The 21,749-nt window shown below is 32.1% G+C and overlaps 1 protein-coding gene across 2 annotated transcripts; it reads left to right on the top strand.

Moving 5' to 3' along the window:
• The first annotated feature begins 293 nt into the window (after positions 1-293).
• Positions 294-20,795, top strand: LOC132759805 (actin-binding protein WASF2-like). Of its 2 annotated transcripts, none has more exons than XM_060751662.1 (7): positions 294-439; positions 6,232-6,511; positions 6,822-6,975; positions 12,443-12,569; positions 13,795-14,782; positions 15,631-15,796; positions 16,140-20,795. In XM_060751662.1, the coding sequence occupies exons 2-6, from the start codon at positions 6,244-6,246 to the stop codon at positions 15,792-15,794; spliced, it is 1,701 nt and encodes a 566-aa protein (XP_060607645.1). In that variant the 5' UTR covers positions 294-439; positions 6,232-6,243; the 3' UTR covers positions 15,795-15,796; positions 16,140-20,795. The 2 variants fall into 2 exon arrangements, with proteins under 2 accessions (XP_060607645.1, XP_060607644.1); XM_060751661.1 differs by having other exon boundaries at positions 16,127-20,795.
• The last annotated feature ends 954 nt before the right edge of the window (positions 20,796-21,749 follow it).

Raw genomic sequence — 21,749 nt, 5'->3', positions numbered from 1 at the left:
GTTGTACTTGACTAAAATGACCATTTATACAATCAGCTATTGACCTATAAATGTATGTTAACATGTTTTTTACACATATTGGTTATGAAGGCGGTGAAGCCTGCATATCACAGACAAGACGTGAAAAAAGACAAATTTAAAAAGCAGGCAACATATCCTAAGGGTGATTATATATATATATTTAAAGATTTTGTTCCATTTTGATATAGATCTACAGTTGTTTAAACATACCGTGATATGATGTATGATAGGCGGACCAAAGAAGAAAATATACAGACAGATTTAGTGTCCTTGAACCTACCGATTGATAGACCGCAATTGATGGCCATAAGAGAGCCCAACTCTCGCGAGAAAGCGCCGCCATTTTTATGACTTCCTCGTTTGTTGATTGATTTGTCAGAAATGAAAACCAGTTTTTCTTGACAATTTGCAATGTAATGTAAGTATTTTCATCACATGTTGACATAAAATAACATATATGATTTTTTTGCAGGTTGCCAACTGAAAATTTCACGTGCATTGTTGGAAGTTTTCCTTTGAAAATTTGAGAAGTTTTGACCCAAATATGTCAAAAATATTTTTGTGAGATCTATCTTTAATCATTGAGCATTTTGATTGGCATCCGCAATGAAATAATCATTTTCATTTTCTCGTAGTTCTTTTCTGAATGACTATTTAATCTCTACAACATTAGAAATTGAGACCTTTGACTTATAATTTGGAATCTACTGTGAAATATTTAACTTAAATAATAAGTTAAATTGCACCTTTTCCTTAAAGTTAAATCACTGGTTTCAGTTTAAAAAAAGTCTTGTAACTATCTTACAATACATCGTCAGTTTTGTTGATGTTTGTCTCATCTTGCCCTTTTGACCACAGACACTTTGGGTCAGACCCTATCGTATCCCCTGACTTGAACCACCCTTTCCAAATATGGCGTTACAGGCTTGTTATAGTTTATGTCGGTCAAGTCTGATGTCTAATAGTTATTGCTCCTTAACGCCTAGCATCATACACAGGGCTCACACTGGCTCAAATAAAATAATAATAGCCAATAATTATATTTTTAACTTAAAAAAAGAATAGCCAAAAGTTCAGCGGACTGTTCACAATTTAGCGATTTAAACAACATAAGCAGTTGATAAAATAAACATTATCCTCGAGTGACCAGTTTCGACGCCCATAAGGATTGTTTTGTATGCGTCTATTAAAACCATGTGATTGTATTGTATAAAATGTTTTAACTTATTAAAAAATCTCTAACCTTTATGAAATGAGTAAATTTAAGCTGTTTTCCAGCTATTCCTTTTCAAGAACAATCCTACTTTCACTTCATCCGGGAGCGGCCATTTTGATTGAGAGTGCCCTAAAACGACGCTATTGAGTGGCTAATTTAATTACACACTACAGGAGACTGTACACCATAATACTTTTACTTACGCTATTCACCAACATCAAGAGCATAGACCTGCAAAGTATCAACAAGTGAAAAATAGTTTATCTATTCTTTATTTCTTTCAATAATAAAGCATAATTATATATGGTAAATGCTATTGTTGTATTTCTACAGTGGTTTGGGTGGTTGCCCTAGTCTGTTTGACCTCCTCTGCTGAATAATAAAGGTTGGAAAATAGCACATTAACTTCCTTTGTTGAACCTGCAAAAACAAAATAATACATTTAGCAGAGCAACTTACTAAATCATGGCAATTAATTCCATCCAAATAAGATAAACATATCCAATTAATTTTCAATTAATATTCATTCATCGATTAATAACCGTTTAAAAAATATACAACGCGTACAGGTTGCTTTAGGGTGAAAAAATGCGCAAAAAACAACACTATTGGGTAATTTTACTGCCATGTGACCTGAGAATGAGGAAATGAGGTCAGCAGACAGGGGGGTATTTTCCAGCCGATTTTTTCAAGAAAAGCATGACATAGTAAAGTGAGGGTCAAAATTGCATTAGTGAAATCATACAAAAATCTCTTAAAAAAGGTATAACATGCTAAATCTTACCTTTGGGTGTCTTACTTACTACATATTGTTACCTGACAAACTAGAGGAATCCCCTTTTGCTATAGCGTAGTACAGTAATGACGTAAGCGGCCGCTTATATCAATTATGAGGCAAAATATAAATGGCGTCGAAATAGGGCAGCGTAAAAACGGGTCACTCGACGATACATAAAAACTTTTTCAGTTTTATAAGGATTCTCAAATAAACTGATACATTTGTGTATATTTATAACTACCTTTTATACATAGAACCACAACTTTAATTGTTATTATAGAACAGAATAAAAATGTTATGAATAGAATAATTACTGTATAACAATAATATTAAAGATTCATTATAACTTTATATAATGCTGTGATCAGACAATTTCTTTTGATTGTTCTAATCAAATTTTGTCAGCTATAACCACTGTCAATTTCCACATTTACTGAAGTAGATCTAGGTCATATTAGCCTATAGAAATAACACTTGCGAATACAGCCTTTTTTCCTGAACAACTTACTGAAAAATGTCATCATCACCAATGTAAAACAAATTTTCTGCCATAATAGTAAAGCTTTTTAAACAGAACATAGCTTATTTTCACCTTTTAAATAAATATATAACTTATCAGTGTCGCGAAAATATGTGACAATCAGATTCTTCCTGTTTTCTGAAGAAATATTCACAATTTTGGTTGTTGTGCAAATAGTTGTATGGAAGTAAATACTTTTTAAATATTTTATCATTGTTTTCCACTGGCGATTTAATCAAGAAAAATCAAAATTTGCCATTACTGCAATTTACCGTAAATATTGGGTTGGTTAATATCCAGTTTATCAATTTTTAGACAATTTTTGTAGTATATTTGGGTATATTTATAATTTAAGTCAATATTTTCAAAATAATATGTTGCAATGGTTCAAAATTACAGCATGATAGACATTGCAAATACTTTACTTAGATATTTTTTTGTTGGACAATATATGTTGACTGAAATTATTTTTTTCCAATTTGAGATATATCTAAAACATTGAGTACATAATAAATGAAGATGTGAAATGCTGAAAGAACAAAATGTATTAGGTATGAAACTTGCTGTCTATTTTTTCCTTTTGTAAATATAGACCGCTAATATTTTAGAGAACTGATTACAATTTATGCAATTTATGTTGTTCATTGCATGCACCTTGACAAGTTTTCCCAGCCACACCTATTTTCAGGTCAAAGGTCAAAGTCTCTGGGCCCTGTAAGTAACAAAATACACTACAGTACTGGTAATTAAATCAAAGTGCATTGAAGGTTTTGACCTTGGGTCTTCAAACATTGTAACTAGTTGTACCTTGGTAAGTTCTACCTGCCACACCCATTTTCTGGTCCAAGATTCAAAGGTCATGGTAAAAGGAACCTGTAACTGGTAATCACAACAGTCACTTTTGGGGCATTGACCATGTAACATAAAACTATGTATGTAGATGCATCTTAACAAGTTCTACCAGTCACTACCATTTTCAGGTCAAAAGTCAAGGTCACAGAGTGACAGATAGCTGTAAGTGTAATTATAAAACATGTAACTAGCCATTTAAATCAGTCAGTACTTATTTAGGGTCGCCCCTCCCAGACATGTGTATATTTTTCCCCTATATCTGAAATAAATTCCCCTCCAATTTTTTTATGCCACCGCAGCATCTGCGATGCGGTGGCATATAGCGATTCACCTGTGTGTGTGTGTGTTTGTGTGTGTGTTTGTGTGTGTGTTATATAGATTATATAGTGAACTTAAAAAATCTTCTTGTGAAAAAACAGTAGTCCAATTTCAACCAAACTTGGCAGGATTGTTCCTTGGGTGAAGGGCTTCCAAAGTTGTTCAAAGAATTTCATTCCATGCAGAAATCTGGTTGCCATGGCAACCAAAAGGAATTATAAGAGTAAATTTAAAAAATCTTCTTGTAAAGACCCAAAAGGCCTAGAGCTTAGATATTTTGCATAAGGCATTGTCTGGTAGACCTCTAACAAGATTGTTCAAATTTTAGCCCTGGGGTCAAAATTGGCCCCGCCCCGGGGGGTCATTGATTTTCACTATGTACATATAGAAAAAACTTAAAATACCTTCTTGTAAAAAACCCAAAAGGCCTAGAGCTTAGATATTTTGCATGAGGCATCGTCTGGTAGACCCTTACCAAGAATGTTTAAATTATAGCCCTTGGGGTCAAAATCGGCCCCGCCCCGGGGTCATTGATTTTCACTATATGTACATTATAGTAAAAACTTAAAACACCTTCTTGTAAAGAGCCAAAAGGCCTAGAGCTTAGATATTTTGCATAAGGCATTGTCTGGTAGACCTCTACCCAGATTGTTCAAATTATAGCCCTGGGGTCAAAATCGGCCCCGCCCCGGGGGTCATTGGTTTTCCTGATATGTATATAGTAAAAACTTATAGTAAAAACTTCAAAAAAAATTCTTCTAGCAATTGACAAATGCTAGAGGTTAGATATTTTGCATGAAACATTGTGTAGTAAACCTCTATCAAGATTGTTCAAATAATAGCCCTGGGGTCAAAATTGCCCCCGCCCTGGGGGTCATTGATTTCAATATATACATATAGTAAAAAATAAAAAAATCTTATTGTCTGAAGGTACAAGGCTTAGAGCTTTAATATTTGTTAAATAATATCATCTAAAGGTACTCTACAAAAGTTATTCAAATTTTGCCTCTTGTGTCAAAATTAGCCCCGCCCCCGGGGGCCATATGTTTTCCTTATATGTATATAGTAAAAACTTAAAAAATCATCTTCTCTAAATTTACAAAGGCTAGAGTTAAGATATTTTGCATGAAACATTGTGTAGTGAACCTCTTGCAAGATTGTTCAAATTATAGCCCTGGGGTCAAAATTGGTTCCGCCCCGGGGTCATGGATTTTCATTATGTACATATAGTGAAAAAATAAAAAATATTTTTGTCTGAAGGTACAAGGCATAGAGCTTTGATGTTTGATATATAATATCATTTATAGGTCCTCTACCAAAGTTGTTCAAATTTTTCCCCTGGTGTCAAAATTGGCCCTGCCCGGGGGTAGTGATTCTCATTATGTACACAAAGTAAAAACAGAAAATAAAACAAATGTTTTCTGAATGGGAGAAAGCTATAGCTTAGATATTTGACTTGAAATGTTGTTTGGTGGACCTGTATCAAGATTGTTTTGAATTAAACCCTTGGGTCAAAATTATGCCTTGCCCAAGGGGACAGTGACCTACTTTCTTGTCCTTTGATGTACAGCAATGACATTTTGACCATGTGCACAGTTTTAGTTGTAAAATTGAATTTGATATCAGGTGACCTAGATTTTGATGATGTGACCTACTTTCTTGTCCTTTGATGTACAGCTATGAAATTTGAACCATGCGGTGGCATAGCATTTTTCTCAAATGCAATCTTGTTTTAGTTCTATGTTACCATAATAGTTAGAGATAGGCATTGTTGTTTAAAAAGTTATGATATTGTATCATAGTTTCAGTAAATTCACCTGAAATGAACTGCTTCATTTCTGAATTTTGTCTCTTTTGTCTCCAATTTAATTTTACCCTGTCCATGGGCCCTGCCAGCATTCTCTATAAGTGAAAAAGCACTGAAAGTGCATTGACCTTGGAAATGGAGATGCACCTCCTGTCAAGCTTATTTTCAGGTCAAAAGCCAAGGTCAACTGGGATCTGTAATAGTCAATGCATGAAGTTACATTTTCTGAGAAACATTAAAAAATGTGAAGCCTTCCCTTTATCCATCTTACCAGTTATTCACTTTTTATTCAACCTTGTGGTACTAAGTGTATTTGTTGAAGTACTTGTCCACTGCAGGTAACCCTGAAAATCATTTTTGTTCAGTCATTCTTTATTTTCCTAATATGCTAAAAAAATCATCAGATATATTCACTTTAAACTTAAAATACTTCTGGACTTTTAAGGGCAGGTAATTCAAATTTACACATGATCATCTTACTTTGCTTTTATCATACTATCCATCGCTGTCAGAGTGAGAAAAGTTAGTGCTGCTCCTCAGACAGCTTTTTGTTTTATTTTTAAAATGTTATTATATTGACAGTTTCTAGTTTTAATCATAGTTTGTCCATAAAGTCAATATTCTCAGTTTAGAAAAGTAATTTGTTTGATATTGTTGTTATTTAAGGAGAATTAGTGTTTATACATCTGCAATACTTATTCTTTATTGTTAATTTTCAGGTACACAGGAAAATGCCGTTTATACAGCGAATAGTAGAACCGATCCACGTTAGTCGCGTGGAAGTGGACAAATCAGTGACAAATGAGTTAGAATGTGTGACTAATCATTCATTGGCTAATATTATACGTCAATTAAGTTCACTAAGTCAGCATGCGGAGGACATGTTCTCTGATTTGTACAGGGAGACTACTACTTTTTTCAATAGAGCTAGTGAACTAAATAACAGAGTTGAGCATTTAAGAATTAAAGTTACACAACTTAACCCAACAGAAGAAGAAGGTTAGTATATACATTGAACAGTTATTCCTTAAACTGTCTGCTTGTTTGTGCACAATATCTAAATTATGTCACTTAATTCTGATTGTGTGCAAGACTTATTACTTAGTTGGTTATTGTTGAGTAATGATTTGAAGTAAGTTAAAAGTCCTACATGCAACTCAAATGACATTATACACTTTAAGTTTATTCTGTGTATTTTAACTATCTTCTATTAATATTAATGACTGAAATCTGATTACTAAGTCTAATTACTTTGTACAGTATGAAATTTTTCTTTTGAAATTAACTCAGATTTTGTTGTATATTTTAGTGTCATTACAAGATATTCACTTGCGAAAGCCTTACCAGAGTTCAAAGCAGCATGATCAACAGGTGGTGTCACGTATCACAATACCTAAGGCTATACAAGATGTCTATAATAGATGTGAGAAACCACCTGCCTTAGATAAACTCAATGTCTACAGGTAATAGCTACATTTTATATCTTTGGTCACTAAACGCTGTAAAACCTTACAGTTTCATTTTATGTGTTGATGGTTTTACTCTAGTGTTGGTTTGCACCTTATGTAAAAATGGGTGACTGATGATGTGTATGGAAAGAAGCTTCATGTTAATGGCATTTACAATGTTGGTTCAACAGATATCAGGGGGCATCTGTGGCCGAGTGGTTAAGGTTGTTGACTTCAAACCACTTGCCCCTCACGGCTGTGGGTTCGAATCCTGACAGGGACTTTGCATTCTTTCATGTGAGGAAGCTATCCAGCTAGGTTAAGGAACGTCAGTGAAATAATGTATGGAAGGGCACCTGAGGTCTTCATCCACCAGTAAAGCTGGAACGTGGCCCTATGACCTATAATGTGTTGGTGTTACGTAGAACCCAATTAAACAGTTAAACAAACAACAGATATAAGAACCAAAAGGAATGAAGGCTATAATTGCCATAAATATTCCTAAAAGGTTATTTTATTGCAGAGAATAATAGTCATAATAAAATTCATTTGCCTAATTTTTCTATACAAAATACAGTTACAGGAAAAAAAGAGAAATTGTTAAAGCTTGTATGTTTCATCTATGTATGATAGATCAACCAAATTAAATCTAATGTAAATGCTGAAAATGTAGAAATTGCGGGTTTATATCACAATGAGCAATTTCCGTGTGCAATTGTATCAATATAATGCTCTTTGTTTTATAGATAAGTGTTATCAGACAAATTATAAATAATGAACGATGATCTCATCTGAATCATTTCATTCAGTACTCTACACATCATAAATATGATTTAATTATTTCTCAACATTTAATATATTATTTACTATGATTTCCATACTCAGTATGTATGTAAAATTTAATGTAGTATGCAATCATTTGAATAAATTATCTTGAGAAGATTTTTGTGGAGCAGTCTGCAGTGAACTTTATCAACTGACCTAATTCTTTGTTTGATTTATTATTACCCTTTATCAGGGGAGCGATTTTCAAATAAAATTACCATTGACAGTCACTTAAGTGAGTTAACCCAAAAGACAGTAAAGATAGTTATGCATTCAAAATAATTCTGCTTACTAAGCACAGACATTTACCATTGCTGAGATTGTAAAGATCATGTTAATTTACAGGGCTCTCGATTGACACGGGGATCCGGGTTTTGACTCGTGAAAATCGGGAAATGCACATATTTGACACGTGATAAAATCTGCTCAAGAGTCAATTTTCCACATGGGATTTTCAGCTATGCAATAATAATTACCTTAAATCCACCCCTAATTATCTATCAAATCCTACATGTGTTCAAATCACACTCATAAAAAATGTCAACAGGCAGTATAAGATGTGTATAAAATGCTTTGTTTATACCCTATGCACTGAAGCGCGACAATTCAGTGGCTGCAATTTGACAGCGCTAAAAATAGCTCTACACAACTGATAAGAATACATACTTGAGGTGTCAATAATATTATTGATTGCTTCTGAAGGTTTATAATACGTCTTTCATTTACTTGGAGTACCTGTGCATTTCTTATAAATATTCCTGGTACATTTTGGTATTTAAAATTAATATGATATAGCATACCAGTAAAGATATTTTTTTATATTTTATACATTTAATCAGAAAAGCTGCTGCTTATTTTATTCTTTCACAGCAATTCATGTTTTTGTTTTATTTGTTTTTTGTTTTGTTTTTTAGGTGGTGGGAGTACAGTATAGACATTTATAATTAGGCATTTTTTTCTGTCAATTTAGACTTTGGAATCTCCAAAAATGACCTCCAATACAGTTATTTTTGTAACATAAAAATGATACATGTAGTCAAATGACACTAGAAAAAAAATTATTTGACTTATGAAAATTTTAGCCAAAGAGTCTTTGACTCGTGAAATTCTGACCCTACTGAGAGCCCTGTGTTTATAGCACAAAGTTCAAGGTCATTTTATCAAATGCTATAATTCGGTCTTAAGAGATTTGAAGATTGCCATATTATTATAGTGTACATGTACTTTGAAATTACATTACCCCATGTTGAGGCTGTGTGTCTTCTGTAAGAACCATGTGTGTATAATTGTTCACAAGGTCAAGGTCTCGGCTGTCAAATTAAAATGAATTTTCAGAATCTATTTTGATATTTGTGGGATTTTTAAATAAATAACGAATTTTATATTTTCTTATGAAATTTATTTTATCACATAATTTTCTTCTGAAAAAAGAAAGTTAGTAGTCTTGTTTATTTTCAAGGTATTTACACATCCTAAAAATATATTCTGGAAGTTTTGATTTGGAACATTATTAAACTGTGTACATATTTTAGCTAACAAAACAAATGCCAATAACAGTTTACAATTTTATTTTACTGTTGGCAAGTTTAACTATTGCTTTTAAAAAAACTTCATTGGCAGTGTGTATTTATACTTTGTCAAAAGATAAGTTTTCTATGTCCAATAGAATTTATAGAATAAGATGTAGAGTTACAACTTCCTTGTTGACACTATAACATTGAAATCTTGCCTATTCAAGTGTTGACAGATAGATATGCGCATAATATATTTGTATTATGATAAGTAGGATAAACTTTCATGATAGCTCTTCCTCATCATGTAAAATATGTGAACAAACTTGACACTTTTTTTTACAAAGTTTTATTCATATCAAACCTGAAGGTCAACAACCCATGTGGCGAAATGTACAACACAAATATGGCAGTAAACATGCTAGCGATAAGATCTTTATAAATAATATTAACGAACATATTTCTTCCATGTAACAAGTGTAACATTAAAATAAGTATTTTTTGTTGTGTGTTTACAATCTAATCTTAATCTTTAATGAAGCAACTGAAATTAGTTAATTTGCTTGCCCTGCTCTGTTTTTGTAACTGTGCATTGTTTACAGAATTGAAAAACCTTAGGTCCTGACTATTGTTGATATTTGCCTGTCTGAATATTGGCTACATTATCCTGCCTTAATATCGGCTATATAGCCTGTCTCGATATAGATGACATTAACCTGACTTTATATTGGTTACATTGGTCTCACCGTCTGTCTTAATATTGGATAGATTGGCATGCAGCAATATTGATGACATTGGCCTGTCTTGTTATAGGTGGCATTGACTAGACTTAATATTGGTTACATTGGCCTGTCTCGATATAGGTGACATTGACCAGAGTATATTAGTTACATTGGCCTGTCTTGATATAGGTTACATTGACTAGACTTAATATTGGTTACATTGGCCTGTCTTGATACAGGTGACATTGACTTGACTCAATATTGGTTACATTGACCTGTCTTGATATAGGTTACATTGACTAGACTTAATATTGGTTACATTGACCTGTCTTGATATTGGTGACATTCACTAGACTCAATATTGATGACATTGGCCTGTCTCGATATAGGTGACATTGACTAGACTCAATATTGGTTACATTGGCCATTTGTTTTGCTTCTAACATTACAGGCTTGTCTTAGTTGAAAAAATGTGGGATTTCTAATAATTGTGTGTCCTGATGATCTGATAAAGCTCAAGCCATGTTTGAATAACAATTCCTAAGGATAACATTAAACTTGAACCCCTAAATAATTTTCTTTGATTTACATCTAAATACAAATTAATAAGCTAAATGTTTAATTTTTGTCCAAAATATTGATCATTTATCTATATCTAGAGTTTAAATTTTGATATATTTAACATTTTCTTGACCTTTTTTCTTAAGATTGCTGTCACAATTGTTTCTATATTCATACAATATATATATAGTACACATTTATATCTTAAGATACCATCTAATAACAATATTATCTGGCTGACTAATCACTCTATAAAGGGTTTGTGTATATTGATCTGAGTACAGACTGGTATTAATATTTACATGAATCATTGAAAGTGGTTTATTAGACTTGCGAAATATTTTATACTGCAAAAACAACTTTTGACGTTTTCAAGATAATTTTTTATGCAAGAAAATAAAACAAATGAAGCATACAAAATGTAAAATAAATAAATGGATGCAATATTATTTAAATCATTAACATTTAATAAGGGATTTCCAGATAGAAATTGCATTATTACAGTCTCAGTATTACAGTAACATGAATGCTTTGAATAAAAGTTAAAAATTAAAAGCTTGACTGATAAGCCATGAAAAATAAATATATTTCATGTACATGTAAATTTGGTTGTTTCAAAGTTAAAATAATACAGGGTTTTAACATATAATTTCATTCAGCACTTCTTGTAATGGTAAAGGAGATGTATAAAAATATTCCTTTTTAGTCAGTATGTTAACAGCTGTTTTTTGGGCTGTATTTAATAGAATTTAATATCCTGGAAGAATATCAAGTGCAAAATTGTGACCCAGTCTCAACCACAGAATATCATAATTATATTCCTCTTTCCATTAGATTCAAGGACTTGATGCTTCAACAAATAAAAAAACATTTCAATTTGTAGATTGCAGTTATTTAAGTTTTAGATATTATGTTTTATTTTAGTTTTATTTTGCAGCATTGCTGTGTAAATGAACTTCAGTTCTTCAATAAAATACAGAGATTTACTTTTAATCCTGGCAGTCATTTTATAGTGAAACAATGTCCTCATTTACATACTATTTTCATCAAACATTATGACATGTTTTAACTTCTATTCATGCTGTACCATATATTAATATTGCTGTGTATATATATATATATATAACACAGTAAATCATGGTTGATAAGATAGTAAAACGTAGATGATGATACTTACACTTAAATGATTCACACTTGAAGTGGCGTGCCTACACAATTATATGACGTAAACAAATATTGGGAAATGCTTTATTTTTTTCAAACACTGCAATAAAGTAAAGAAATGTTTATGAATTTGGTATCTGTACTGAAATAGATCATATTAGATATGTTAATTTTGATGAGTAAAAAACAAAAGTCTAATTCACTTTATTTCAAATTGACCTGCTATTAATTATATTAGAATATCATTTCTGTCATATTTTGTTGTAACCATCCATAGACATACTGCTGTAATTTTAACTTTGCCAAGTGAAGTTGAAAGATAAAACAGTTTTGTATTGAAAATTAGGGAGAACTATTGTATTAACCTGAGTGTTTGGCATTGCTTACAGGATTAAGTTAAGCCTTTGCATCAAGTTGGTATCTCCAAAATTACTGAAGGGAATGGGTTGAAACTTCCCACACTTATTTCACACACTTATTTCAGAGCATAATAGTAGTTCATTTTCCAAGGCCCATAACTCTAACCTAAATTTGTCAGAATTATTACCTCTTTTGAACTTTGAAAATTCTACATTATCCAGGCTCTTGTTATACTATCAAGCATTGAGAATAATTGAGCATGCTGTCCTACTGACAACTTTTGTTTTTCTTCACAATATGAGTAGCATCCAGTATAAAATATTATGTTATATATTACAGAGAGGATGGTAAAGATTGTATGAAATTCTACACAGATCCTTCCTATTTCTTCGAATTATGGTACTCCGAAATCAAGAAAGATATAGAAAACAGAAAGAAAGATTTGAAGGCAAAGAGAGTGAAAAAGGTATGTTGATATGGCCTACTTTAACCCATAAGCTGCAGAATTTGCATTTTCAATTCGTCCGGCTTTGAAAAAACACAAATGATGCGTCTTAGTGATTTTAATATCAAAGTAATAAAATAATTAGGTAGCCAGTCTGCCATGAAAAGCCAGATCAGACTGTAAGAATTATCAATGTTGCCAACTGTAAGAATTATTAACATTTAGATTGCCCCGAGGTCTATACTGGTGACATTCATACACTGTCATTATCATAGATACCATCTTTGTTCTCAAGACAGTTTTGACAGAATTGGGGTATGTATAGATAGATTATGGTTATAGTAGACCTATGCACTTTAAAAAGGAATCTTCTGAGTCAGTATCGTTACACTTTGCAATCCCTTTTTAAGAAATAAAAAGACTTAGTTTGTGAATCTTGATAGGGATATTGCCAATGTCCAGTACTCAGCCCCTATTGATGAGGTTATTAGGTCAATTTCCTTTTGACACTTGATGTGAAATCTAATTCTGGCAAGTACTCAGCCCCTATTGATGAGGTCATTAGGTCAATGTCCTATTGACACTTGATGTGAAATCTAATTCTGGCAAGTACTCAGCCCCTATTGATGAGGTCATTATGATTAGGTCAATGTCCTATTGACACTTGATGTGAAATCTAATTCTGGCAAGTACTCAGCCCCTATTGATGAGGTCATTATGATTAGGTCAATGTCCTATTGACACTTGATGTGAAATCTAATTCTGGCAAGTACTCAGCCCCTATTGATGAGGTCATTAGGTCAATGTCCTATTGACACTTGATGTGAAATCTAATTCTGGCAAGTACTCAGCCCCTATTGATGAGGTCATTAGGTCAATGTCCTATTGACACTTGATGTGAAATCTAATTCTAATCAATCAAAATAGTCTTTTCTCAGTCATAGGTTTGTAAAATTCATTGTTTATAAAATCATTATGCTTATTTATCTTACACTAGAACATAATTAAATATGAACTGGCAAAATGCAGTAGGGGCATACTGGAGTGTGTCCTATGGACATGTGTCAATTTTTTTGTCTTATGTAACTTGCCACTTTGCAATAATTTACATACCAAATGACATATAATTGGACATTATTATCTTTGATTTTAGGTTAGGTGTTATTTATTATGATTTTTTATTTCATGACCTTTTATGTGTTTAGCAGATTCTTAACTATTAAAATAAATGTTGTAATTGTTTCAGAGTCGGTCCCCTGCTGGTCACAAGGCAGTCAAACCAAAGCCGGTACAGACCAGAGCAGAAAAATACAAAGATAAGAAAATGGGCGAGGAATTTCGTTCAGATTATAATGTACCAGTAACTCAACCTAGTTCTGGGAAAGGACATGAAGTGCCTCCTGGGTACACAAGACAAAACTCAATGGGTAACAGACCAGAGCAGCTTAGTGTTAGACAGGGTGGAGATCAGGTACCTGGACAGACACTTGAACAGAATCATATAGATAACCAAATGAATGGACCGTATACTGTACATCCTCAGTACCAAATAGATCAGCAAGATCCTAATTATAATGCACAGATTCAGTATCGTGGCTCTCAAAAGATGCATCCAGCTCAAAATCAAAATCAATCTCCTCGGGACAGGCGTCAGTCTCAGAAACAAGGAAATATAGCTAGTCCTAGTAGACCAAATGTTGCTCCCCCACCACCTCCTCCCATGGATCAAGGTTACATTCAAAGAAATGACCGAGGCAGTATGTCACCACAGAGGGACAGTTTGCCCCCTCCCCCACCACCACCTCTGGTCGGGAATGGTCACCAGAATGCTTCTCAGATTAGAAACACTCAATTAAATGATATAGTGTATCAAGGTGGCTCTCCAAGACACATGTCTCCAGGGAGAGACTCTGACTTGCCTCCACCACCTCCACCTCCAATGTCACCAGACAGTCCAGAGATGCCCCCACCCCCTCCTCCTCCCCCTATGGCACATCAGACTCCTCCTCCTCCACCCTTACAGCAAACAAATGTTCCCGCCCCTCCTCCTCCACCCCCACCACCACCTGCTCCAATGGCACCGCCCCCTATGAATGGACAGCCTGATACTATGTCAATATCGTCAGGGAACAGCAATTACTCGAGCACAGCTAGTGCAAGGGAAATGGAGGCACCAGAACCACCAAAGATTACAGCAAGAAATGCTCTGTTAGATGAGATTAGACTTGGTGACTGTAAGTTGTTTTTGTTCTTTATTAAAAATATTAAGCTTTAAAGTAATTTTTTTACTGCTGACAATTTAAAAATGTAGATAACAAAGTAAGATTGATTGAAGATTCTTATTGATGTTAAAGAACCATTATGACAAAAACCATATATCAAATAATTCAACTATGACCTTAATTTGATCTTGTCTGTCAAGATCAAATTAATCAAATTAGCTTTAATTGTCATAATTTTATTTATTTACAAATTTGATTCATATTTGGACAAAAGAACACACATGGCAAAACTGACATGTTGAATCATTCTAATATGACCTTGATCTTTAATTGACTGGCCGTCAAGGTCAAATTATTGTAACATAACTTTGTTATTTTATGGATTTGATTTTGTTGCTGGAAAAAAGAACACTTGAGACATAATTGACTTGATGATTAATTAAAATGTGACCTTGGCCTTTGAATGACCTTGTCAGTCAAAGTCATATAATTGACCTTATTTCAAATTGTTATAGCTTTGTTTTGATTTATTATAATTGAGAGATTTGATTCATATTGGGATAAAACAACACTTATGACAATACCGACAGTTGAATAATTTAAGAATGACATTGATCTGCATATGACCTTGACTGTCAAGGTCAAATATAAAGTTTTAATTATACTTTTACAAGTTAATGATGTTTTCTAGTAGTTTTCATTCCTACAATATTCTTCCTCAGTTATGTTTAGCTTTAGAAATAAGGAAAAAGTCGAGCTTGGTCCCCCCTTGGCATTGGCTCTTGTAAACATTCCACAATGTACAAGCTGGATAAAAGATGGAAATGTTTATCTGAGTTATACATATATTTATATTAAAGGGAACAAGAAGTTGAGAAAAACTGAGGAGAAGAAACAAGAGACTGTGTCACAGAACAGGTTTGATGTTCATGCTGTGATGACGCGAGCATTTGATATGAGAAGAAAAGCTGTAGAAGACAGTGAGTCAGAGGATGATGATGAAGATGATGACTGGGCTGATTAATGGTGGGTCTGTCTTTACTTTGAATGTTTCTGACTTGTTAGCTCGTCTTGTTTTGAAGAAATAGTCAAACTTTTATACTCTCTGTGTTGTCTATGTCGTCATATAAAAACTTTCATATAACCTGTTTAGCCAATTTCTGGAACAATTTTAAAAGTTGTCAATATGAAATTTACAATATGTAGGCAATAGAAAGAAATATCTTGTAATTCTCTTCAAAAATAATGTTATTGAGACGATATTGTCAAGGTATATAGTTGTCAATACATCATTTCAATATGTAAATGTATATATACTTATTTACCTATATAAGATGGCTAACTTACAATTTTCAGACTTTGCTTGTAGTGAACCAATTCTAGAGTGGACTAGACTGCCATTGATGATCTGTGCTGAAACTCCTATCAAGTGTGATACATATACAGTTTGACACAAACAGAATACTTGAGTGTGATATTCAGCTAGAGAGTCTGAGTAGACTTCAACATGGATTACTGTAATAATTATAGGGAATATAAAGAAATTTGTTGAATATTTGTATATTTTGAGAGGTATTTAAGCTATATAAAACATTTAACAAAGTAACCAGGCTAGTATGATAACCTCATTTTCATCTACTTTAAGTATCCCCCTATTTTTTTACCATCTACTCGTGCACTTCCTTGATTTTCCAGTGATATGATAAATAAATGGGGTAAAATGAGAGCAGATGTGATCAAGTGTTACAGAGATAGAGTTATGTTATAGAATAATTTATGAACAGCTGTAATTGAGATGTCCTGTGGGAATGATATTTGCTCTAATTTGTTTTCATTTCTGTAACTACTAAATGTCAAACAAATGTCAGATATTTTAAAAGTAAGTTTGTGCCTGAAAGAACATGTCTATATATCAATCTTGGCAAGACTGTTAATCATTTTAGGGGGAATAAAAATGAAAATTTGAACTAACTGAAAAGTGAACAATTGCAGACCATGATTGGATGGCATGTATTTGTCAGCTGATGTTGGTCTGTACTGGTCACATGGGTAGAATATGAAGTCGCGGGCAGGCTAAGGGTCAGAGAACAGATTTGTTTGGTGATATTCAGAACTTACGACATATTTTATCTACATTTGCAAACATTTAAAACATTATACCTAATTGTACAAACACGGGCAATTGTTAATTGGTACACAAGATCAAATAACATTGAAAGTAACATATCAACAGGATGGTATCAACAGGATGGTAATCTAAATTTATCCTTCAAATATTGTCATATTTTTGTAGTAGTCACTACAAATAATGAATGCAGGTGTCCAGGGTAATAACATCTGATATTTGAGTTCTATGTAGATCATTTCTTGTTACTAACAGTAAAAATAACACAAAATTCAAGCAATGAACATGTGTTCGTAAATATGTGTGTGTTAATGCCAATTTTAATGTACCATTATGTCTTCAAATTTAAATCACTTCAGAAGGTATTGTGTATGCACTACTTGTGAATTATTGTAAAAATCTTTATTTTGGCATTCATAATGAAGCAATTGTAATGGTGTTTTATAAAGTATTTTTTTATTTGTTTCATTGTTGATAATGTGTTAATAGTCAAAATATTAAGAAAAAATTGCTCCAAAAGAATGTAAATTGGTTGTAATGTATTTCTATGCTTTAATCTCTATTCACTAACATACAGGGCATTTATTACAGTGTATATATGAATTGTTTTATACACCTTCCATATATAGAGTTGCCATAAAACTTTTACAGTGTTGATGTGTACCTAGAACTTCACCTGTGAAACAAGAACACTTTCTATATAGCAATTTTATCATGATCAAGTATCATACATCATTATCAGTTATAATAGGACTGCTTGCATGAGAAAACAACCCCGAAAGTCATGCATACTATTTTTTAAATGACATCTAGAGGGTGTTGTTGTTGTTTTTGTTGTTTCTTAATAAAGAAAGTTAATTTTTTAACTCTTTGAAACAATAAAAAAACCAATGGAGGTCTGCTTATCCTTAACCAATCACATTTGTCTTCAATATGTGAAAGGTAATTCAGATTTTGATTTTTAACGTCTTTAGACTTCATCGTAAAAATTAAGTTAATGCAAGCAATGGAATTTATTTTTTAGTTTTTGTAAGTGAATAAATTCACACATATTAAGTAGAACAAAATTAATTGGTTACTTCAGAAAATTACAACTTTGTAACTAGTAATCATTTTCTTGTTAAAAAAAACAAACAAACAGAATGTTTTTTTATTGTTGTTTTTGTCAAGTTTCATACTTGAATGGGACAACCAAGATATATTGTTCGATTATGAAACATTGCATGGAAATTAGGTCAGTGAAGTAATGACCTTTAATAATTGAATCATCGTATTTTTCCTCTTTGTTTAGTTTTGTAATGGCTGAGTCAACAATTGCCACAGAATAATTGAAGTATTAATGAATTCAATTCATAAAACAATGTCTTCCTTCATAAAAAAAAATTGTCATTTTCTTTCGAAACAAAATACATGTATTTTAGATTGTGTTATAACAAATTTGTAAATACTCCATTATTGTAGCTACCAATTTCTTTACAAGTGCAATATGTTACTGTTTAAATTTAGTTGATCATCTCTGGGTGGTAGAAATTTTGTCTACTTTGTAGGTATAAATATCAACATATGGATACAGAAAATTATTTGCCTGATTCTGAAATATCTTGAAATACATTGTATAATATTTCTTTTGTAATATTTTATTATTCATACCAAGATATATTTTAGAGGTATAAATGTACAGTAAGCATCAAGGAAGTCAATTGCTTCTGAATACAGCACTCTTGTGTGTGTTATTTTCATATATAAAACATTCAGACTATGGTAAAATAAAGCATGTGTAGTGTATTTTATTTATATTATACATATACGTAGCATTCAGAGATGATGAACTAGACCTAGCTTTCTTGTATAAAGTTCATTGGGGGATGTTTATTTTTTGTATTTAGTGAGCCAGATATGTAGAAAGTCATGTAATATACCCTAGATAGTTGTAGTTTGTATATAGGATATTATTATTATATAAGTAATTTGTACAGCGTATTCCCACACCATACAGTCTTCTATACCCACTATAGTTTCCCTATATCTGTGTAAAAGTTGTTAATAAGATTTTATTGATGTATCAAAGAGCATAATGGTTTGATGTACAATAATAGTCACAGTTATCATACATGATTCACAATGATTAGATCATACTCTAGCCATGCTAAATATATTAAACGAATTTGTCCATCTTCATTCTGGACAAATGCATTCATCAATATAAGGATATATTTCTCTATAAGCCAATAATATAAACCATGTTGAGATGACATGACCCAGCACAAAATTGCTGGTTAATGTTGGTCTACATAGGTTTATTAATGTCCTGCCAGCAGAATAAAAGTTTAATACTAACTATTGTACCTTAGAACATTCACTCTTATATTAACTTTAATACAGTTCCTTATATAATGAAATCAAACTTTTTACACCCATGTAGTCTAAGCAAGCTCAGCATTGTTGACTGCTAAGATTTAATATTGAAATCCCTAAAATTTATAGATGGACTGTTTCAAAATCATAGATGAGAAAGTCCATTAAACAAATTAAGAAGGGTGAGAGCTATATGTACATGTTTAACCAGGAATGGAACCAGTTTTTGTGTTAAGATACAGAAAATATGTGTAGATTAATTACCTTAATTGGTGCCATGCTTGTTAGATAGAATCTCAGGTTGAAAGGGGCAAAAAACTTGAGGTGTTTAGGGCACTAAATATATAATTTGTTTATGTTAACTTACATTGGTTAGTTGTTACCCTATATTCATGTAAATGTCCAGAATATTTGCTTTATCTGTTGACTTGATTTTTTTCTTTTTATTTTAAATCGAAACACTATTCTTGTATAAACAGACACATTTTCAATATTGTTTCACCCTCTTCTTTAGTTATCTCACCTATTTATTCTTGATGATTTAAAGTTACTCAATAAATGGCGACAGGAACAAAAGAAATGTTATTAAGTAGACTGTTTTATCACTGTAATATTACCAGTAATTCAAATTTAATTCTTTATGATATGTTATTTCCCTTTTATCCAGATTTTTGGAAAATAAATTGTTTGTTTTTTTCTGGAAGATTTTTTAATTGACACACAACAAGGTGTGTACTAACGGTGTGAAGTAATGATGTTTGTGTTTTCAGAATGTGTAGTTAGATAACAACCCTGCAGCTACTTTATAAAAATACTGCTTTATTTTTGTGTGATTATTTTATGCATATTTTTCATGCATACTGGTTGAGTTTTGTTTGTGTTTCAAGGTCTTGCCTTACCTAGAAGAACTATACAAGTGTTTGTTTGTGTAGTTTTTGTCTTGTGTTGCTTTTGTATTGTGTTGTTTAATTTTTTCTCAAAAAACGAGCTGCACTGTTTTGTATATTCTTTTAATGAAGTCAATTCATTTGCTTAGGACTTTTGTTTTTGAATTAAAATTTCTTTTAGTTCTTCCAGACAAACTTCATGCATGCTTCAAGTAGGGCATTGTATGGTACTTGAACAGGCAGGTTGAATAGTTTGAGGTATACCAGAATCATCCTTACTTCTCCACATTATAAATAGTAGCAAATTGATTTTCATTTAATTGCAGCAAATACTGAATGGATGTAAAATAAAAATGAAATTAGATTTAAAAATCAAGACAGAAATATTGATTTGTAAAATATCTTGTATATGTTTGAGAAACTGAAAACAGAAGAATGAGAACACTTGAAATTAAGTATGTTGTTATTATCAACAATTGGAGCGTAAGTTATTCTGTTATGAAGTCATTCTGTAGTCTTGTGTGATATTTTTGTTTTATGTTACACAGAGCTGATAATGTTTTTGTTGTGTAGTAGTGAATGAATATTCATTTTTATTAGTTACATACACAAGATTTCTTTTAGCTGAAATAAAATTGTACTTTTTTTACAGTTCACATATATTTCATTATTATAGTCAGTTTATTACGAATTTCAGGATTTGTCCTTACTTTTGCTTCATCTGTTGCAACATATTGTTCTAGGTTTGTTTTATAATTTTTTGTTAAAGATAAGAAAAAGAGTGTAAATTTCAGAAAGTCTCACATATAATTCAAGTATTCACCCAGTAATGACAGTCAGCATTAAAATAAGAATGAAAAACTGTCAGTAGTTTTATTAATTTCTTTGTAAAATTTAAAGAAAATATTTCCAGATTTTTTTCTGAATGCCTAAACAGTAATGTGTAAACTTTACGTAAATATTTAATTTGGAATGTATGTTTATAATGATATATAAATGATAAATATTCTAGGCTAACAGATACGCAGTTAAACAGCTATAAGTGCTCTGTATTCCACCATTCCTTACTAAATATGATACTATAATTAATATCTTATTTCCTGGTCAGTAGTCTTCATGTTTATATGTGTATCAAATTGTCTGTGTAAAGCATTATGCCAATTTCCTTGAAACGTGTACAACCAAAATTGTGATATGAACATATGTGTAAGTAATGTCTTGTTTAATATGTATGTTTATTTTTTATTTTTTGCTTACTAGAATCATTGTCTCCATTTCCTCGACCCATTCATCTTTGTGCTGATAACTTTATTCAAAATATATATACTATATCATTATTTCCTACAAAATCAGCAATAAAATAGTCTGCTTTTATGGAAATGAAATGTTTGTTATTTCTATATCCCATCTTTTTAGCTCACCTGTCACAAAGTGACAGGGTGAGCTTTTGTGATCGCTTTTCGTCCGGCGTCCGTCTGTCCGGCGTCCGTCCGGCGTCCGTAAACTTTTACTTTAAATGACATTTCCTCATAAACCACTAAGCCAATTTCATCCAAACTTCACGGGAATGTTCCTTTGGTGGTCACCTTTAAAAATTGTTCAAAGAATTTAA

The sequence above is a fragment of the Ruditapes philippinarum genome, unplaced genomic scaffold (assembly GCF_026571515.1).
Source record: "Ruditapes philippinarum isolate M1 unplaced genomic scaffold, ASM2657151v2 ctg2955_1_1_1_1, whole genome shotgun sequence".
Lineage (NCBI taxonomy): Eukaryota > Metazoa > Mollusca > Bivalvia > Venerida > Veneridae > Ruditapes > Ruditapes philippinarum.
The sequence above is the reverse complement of the archived record's forward strand: the minus strand, read 5'-3'. Positions and strand labels throughout refer to the sequence as shown.

Coding starts and splice junctions, on each gene's coding strand:
- LOC132759805 (XM_060751662.1), top strand. CDS start 6,244: ATGCCGTTTATACAGCGAATAGTAGAACCGATCCACGTTAGTCGCGTG. Junction 6,512..6,821: donor TAACCCAACAGAAGAAGAAG/GTTAGTATATAC, acceptor TGTATATTTTAG/TGTCATTACAAGATATTCAC. Junction 12,570..13,794: donor AGGCAAAGAGAGTGAAAAAG/GTATGTTGATAT, acceptor TAATTGTTTCAG/AGTCGGTCCCCTGCTGGTCA.